Raw genomic sequence first — 6,037 nt, forward strand, 5'->3', positions numbered from 1 at the left:
CATATGTGGTCTTTTTAATTCAAACAATTGCTGTAAAATAGTTGGGGGAAAAAACCCCACTGTTGTGCTGTAGCCCTGGCTCTGTCAGTGGGTCACATAACATTTAACTGTAGCCAACTTTGAGCTAGAGCTCTGATAGGGAACAACTGTCTGTGGAGTTCTTCAAAATGGTTAAACATAGATAGAGATAATGTGACATTTTGGATCTTTAGCAAGGGACTGACATGATAAGAACAAAGCACGCAGACTGTAACCAACAAGAGGTGGTGTGCCTTTCTGTGGTTTGATATCTGTGAGCTACTTTGTGCTTATCATTGCTCCATATCTGTGTACTACTTTTCTGCAACATGCAGACTTCTTCCAGTTTTGCCTCCTTGTGCTCTAGAACACCCCAACATTTAGTCACTCATGTTTATGTTCCATAAGACTTTAATGTGCATCACTATAACAAGCAATCATTATTTAAGGGCTCAACCTCTCTGTGTCCAGGACATTTGCATATGGAAAACAGACTACAAAATTTCCTTGTACTAGATCAATACACACCCACGTTGAGATTAAATCAATAACAGGTCTGTAAACATTAAAGTTACCCAGAGGCTTGCAGACCACAGCTGCAAATTAAGAATGTCAGATATTAAAAATCATTACACGAATGATAGCTAGTTAACACTTTGAGATTTCCTTGAAATGTAAAGTGCATTACAAATAAAATGTATTATTATTAGTTTGGACATGGCTTGTTTAAACGGAGAAGTATCACAGATGAACTAGGAGCATGGCTTTTATTGCAAATTGCTCTTTATTTAGTCACACTTTTGCTTCATATTTAGTTCATTTAGTATGTTTTACTGCTTGAGTTGCATTTGCTGAAATTACAGATGAACCACAGATTCTGAAAACAAATTCAAAACTTAGTACTGGTTTTTATTAAGAGACTATTTAAACACCAAGTTGTGGAAATACAGCAGTGATTGAGGTGTCCAATAAAACAAAAAAGTATAAGAATTTATTATTACCAAACACTAAGATACTTACAAATCCTTCTACTGTAACTTTCTAATAGTCATTACGTAAATGAAATATCAGATGAAACATTAAGTCCCATCAGATATAATCATGAAACTAGATTACGTGCGGATAATCAACCACTGACTTAGTCACGAATAAAGCATCACTTTACGCTTGTGGTAAATTGGGGAAAGACTGAAGACTGCATCTTTAACAACTGTTGGCAAATAAGGAAAAACAGAAAAAAATATGTTCTCCTTGAAGGAGACCAGTAGATAACGTACTTTAGGGTTAGGGGCTGTGAGAGCATGCACCATAGAGTCAATAACCATGTGGCTGTTTTTACTCCCAGCATTGCACATGGACTGGAAATATGTGTTTGCGCACTCAATGTAACTTCTATTGAAAATCACCTTATGTTCATCATCTAATTTATCCCATATTTCTTGGGTTGTTTTCTTACTCCTGATGTTTGTGGCTGGTCCAAAGTTTCCTGGCTGAATAATGCTGACCTAAAGATGGAGACAAACATATTGTTCAGTCTACAAAGTTAATTCAGCAAAAGATCAAGATTTCAATAATGAAGTACAGCACTAAACAAGGACAAGTACTTAGTCAAAGGTAAGGGAGGTACAGTTTTCTAGTCACTGAGTAAACATAAATACTGAGTTAAAGTACAAGCATTCAATTTATATTTCTACTTGAGTAAAACTAGGGTGAGCAGATCTCAGATGGTGAAAATGAGGATACGTCTCGGGTGGGGGGTGGACGTTGAGCTCTCACCCTTCGCTTACGTTTCGCATGAGCTTTGCCTGACGTAAACAAGGACTACTGACGTGCAGACTGACCAATTAAATGTTTAGAGAGAAGGTTATCTACCAATAACGGTAGCTCTACAGTCAGACCGTCCAATACGAAGATTTTATGCTACTTCGCCACCCCCTCTTCTCACTCCAGCGAACCAAACGGACTGGGGGAGGGCGGGACTAGTTTGTAAATGAAACGCTTCTCAAAACTCTATGTAAGCTCTAGAAAAACAAAAACAAAATCCTGGACATTTGTGAAATTCCGCCCGGACATTTTTTAAGTCTAAAAAAAGAGGACATGTCCGGGTAAAAGAGGACGTCTGGTCACCCTAGTAAAACAGTAAAAAGTATATTGTTGTGCTGAGCAAGATGTGTTACTCTGTGTTTAGTTTGTTATGTCTGCATTCAGTAGAATTTGTGTATCAAAATAATCAACAACATCCATGTACAGTACTGGTACCTTTGATTCTTAAGTACAAGTTTAGATCCTCATTAGCTAAGGGGGGCGTGTTAAAAGTACCTTTACGTCAAAACTGGACAGCTCCACCCTCAGGCAGTCAGCAAAGGCCTCCAGGCCTCTTTTGGAAATGCTGTACGCTCCCATGTTCAAACAATGAAAGAAGGCAAAGATACTGGACACAAACACCATTCGCCCTGAGAATGAAGATTTTGAAATTGAAAATGAAGAATTGTGAATGATTCAGACACATGCATTAGTATGTGTTTGTCATCTACAACCTTTGGCTGCCCGAACAAGAGGCAGAAATGCAACCGAAGTCCGGATGGAACCAAACAGATTGGTGTCTATAATTTTCTGGTAGTCTTTGATGGAATTCCACTCTGTCTCTCCCCAGTCAGTGATGCCTGCATTGTTCACAACAGCCCAGAGGCCTGAAAGACATGTGACAAGTTTAAAATGGGAAGTGTGTAAGCGTGAAGAACCTAAAAACATCTTAAAAGAAAACACTGTGTCTCAAGGAGATCAAAGGAAGTGAAACTAAAAACAAGAGCCCAGTAGCACATTGTCAGTTTAGCGCGTAACTAGTAAGAAGTACCTTTTTCAGGCAGGTTCGCTTCCACAAGGGCCTTAGCCAGCCTCACATCTTCATCTTTGGTCACGTCCAGCTGGAGCACTCTTAAACGCTGAGATCCCTCTTTGGCCAGAGTTTGAGCTCCATGACCGTTTGAGCATAAGCACCCAGCAAACACCATGAATCCCATGCTGTCCAATGTCTTGGCAAGTTGATGACCAAATCCACTGTCACAGCCTGTTATTAATACTGCCCGGTCTGACCCATCAGACAAGCTCCCTCCCCTGTGTCTCAGAACCTGGGCCAACAGCAAGAGGCCTAGAGTGAAGGCAGAATATGTGACAATATAGGTCCCAAAACACACATAGATAAACACGAGCAGCATCACAAGGCTAACTATTACAGACCACATCGTGTATTAACTGCAGGCAGAAACCTTCATCCTAGGTTTTGAGAGCTTAGGTTTCTAGTATCCACTTGATTGTTTATATAGCTAGCCTACAGCCCATGAGGTGACGGAAAAGGGGACAGGCACTGGAATCATCAAACCCAGATTATCCACAGGGCTAAAAAAAAGTGTGGTAATGAATGTTCTCCTTTTAGAAATACAACAGATTTTTTAAGCATTCCAACAGGAGCCTAAAATGTCAAATTCACCATGCTAATCCCATTCCCTCTCAGCTGTCTCCCCTCTCTTTTTTGTAAATAGTATCTTCCATTTCTCACATTTCTTTATAGAATGACTGAGATATAAAATCCTGAATGAATACATGCTTCTACAAGCATGTTAGCCAGTTTTCCAGTGGTTAAAAAAGGCATTTACTGCTTCATCCTGACCAACGTCACACATCCTGGACAAGGAAAAATCACTTAGTCTTAATAAAGAGAATGTGTTTTTGTCTTGTGATAGTGACTCTGCATCTCATAATGAAAAATTCTTTTTCATGGTTACAAAACACTGAACAAAATGATTAAATTAAAACAGGCTTTTTTTTTTTACCAACGACTTTTAAGGCCACAAAAATTGAAAAAGAATTCTGAGAATAAAGTCATTCATTCATTCATTATCTGTAAGCGCTTATCCAGTTCAGGGTCACGGTGGGTCCAGAGCCTACCTGGAATCATTGGGCGCAAGGCGGGAATACACCCTGGAGGGGGCGCCAGTCCTTCACAGGGCAACACACACACACTCACACCTTCGAACACTTTTGAGTCGCCAATCCACCTACCATTGTGTGTTTTTGGACTGTGCGAGGAAACCGGAGCACCTGGAGGAAACCCACGCAGACACAGGGAGAACACACCACACTCCACTCCTCACAGACAGTCACCCGGAGGAAACCCACGCAGACACAGGGAGAACACACCACTCCTCACAGGCAGTCACCCGGAGTGAGAATCAAACCCACAACCTCCCCTGAAGCTGTGTGACTGCGACACTACCTGCTGCGCCACCGTGCCGCCCTGAGAATAGTCAAAATTCTAAAAAATAAATTCAGCACAATTCTGAGATTAAAGTCAGAACAAATCTGAGAAATAATTCAGAATAATTCAGAGAATGAAGTCAGAATATTTCGCCGTACGTATGATGCAGCAGACACAACCTTTTGCAGTGTAACAGAGTAATGCAGTGTATTGTTGAAGTCATAAAATTGTATAAATTCCAGGAATAAATACTAAGTCGTCAGATTGTAATTAGTATGTGAACAGAATCACTTGTGCAATGACCCATTTATTCAGAAGAGGGCATGTAGTTTCACAGGATACAATTAGAATGATCATAAAAATGATCTAAACAGAGGGTGTCATGTGGATGCAAGCGTAAGCGTAAGTAATTCTGTTCACTTCACTTGACTCTTTCTTTCACAACTCACTCTATGGCACACAGACTGTGAGTGTCTGCCGAATACTGTAATAGATAATAATCCAATATTCCTCTAAACATTCTGAATATTCTCTAAACCTTTTTTTCTCTGAATTATTCTCATAATTATTCTGACTTTATTCTCAGAATATTATTATTTATTATATGTTTTTATGTTGTGGTTGTCATACTTTTTGAAGGTCAGTTTCATATGTAGTCCGTATATGAACATGGCGGACTGGGGAGGGAACGGCATGCCTTAAAAATACGACATGGTTTACAAACTAGATTTAACTGTCTACGTTCACTCACAAAAGGAACAATGGAACCAACTAAATACATAAAGCCTGGTACTTGGCTGTCCTCCCACTAGGTCACAGAACTTGCTGTAATACTTTCTTTCAGTACTCTTTCTCTCTCTTTAATAATGTGGGTGGTCTATGCACAATGCAGCCCACAGCTGAGTTCCTTTATGCTCGCACGTTTTCCTCCTACTGATAGAATGATAGACCTCAATAGAAAGAAAATATGATCTGCTATGGCAATAAAAGATGTTCTAAAAACCCGAAGCCACATTCTGGGTCTGAGTAGGCTGAACGTAAGGTAAATGAGGTCAGGATCATAGGCACGTAGATGATGTTGCAGGAGATAGATTCCTCTTATCTCTGTTTACTCTCAGCATAGGCGTTTACCAGAACAACACGGTAAAGGCCATAAAAAGGATCTTGCAAACCAAAGAATAGCAAGAAAAAAAAAACAAATGCAGTGACACAGACTTAAAAAATTCAGTGCTTTAGGCAAAACACATAGGGATTAATTTTCCTGCATGCACAAGCAATGCACATAATCAGGCCAACTGTCCTTAAACCTTGAGAGTTTACCCCGTAGGGCACTTTAGATAACATGCTTAAAACATACACACACAAGAAACATTACACATGGAGATGCAATCCCTGATCATTTATTCAGCCCTTCAGTAGTCCATTGTTAAACGTACAGTATCAGCAGAAACATTGACCCTGTGTAAGAGATCTTACTCTAACAGCAGTTGCTGCCCTACATTACATGGTGATCTGCTGACATTCATTAATATTTAATATTTTTATTGACATACAGATTTGGGAAGTTGCTTCTGCTGTTGACGTTAAGGGCTGCATCACCACAAACCTGTGAGTGCTGTGCTCTGGTGCCAGGGCAGTCTGGGACACTTCTGTTTATGAGAAAAATGTGAATAAGCAAATTAGTATGAAAAAGGATTACCTAACTGTTCAAAAGGCTTTTATGTTGGAAATGGTGGGAAAGGGAGGGCATTTCAAGAAATAATT

General features: G+C 39.8%; 1 protein-coding gene across 1 annotated transcript; it reads right to left on the reverse strand.

Moving 5' to 3' along the window:
* Positions 1-808: 808 nt before the first annotated feature.
* On the reverse strand, positions 809-3,295 carry zgc:113142 (uncharacterized protein LOC503524 homolog). Its single transcript, XM_066641959.1, has 4 exons — positions 2,873-3,295; positions 2,556-2,708; positions 2,338-2,471; positions 809-1,523 (listed from the first exon to the last, which is right to left on the reverse strand). Exons 1-4 carry the CDS (start codon positions 3,258-3,260, stop codon positions 1,161-1,163), a joined length of 1,038 nt encoding a protein of 345 aa, XP_066498056.1. The 5' UTR covers positions 3,261-3,295; the 3' UTR covers positions 809-1,160.
* Positions 3,296-6,037: the final 2,742 nt, after the last annotated feature.

Source organism: Hoplias malabaricus, chromosome 1 (assembly GCF_029633855.1).
Source record: "Hoplias malabaricus isolate fHopMal1 chromosome 1, fHopMal1.hap1, whole genome shotgun sequence".
NCBI lineage: Eukaryota > Metazoa > Chordata > Actinopteri > Characiformes > Erythrinidae > Hoplias > Hoplias malabaricus.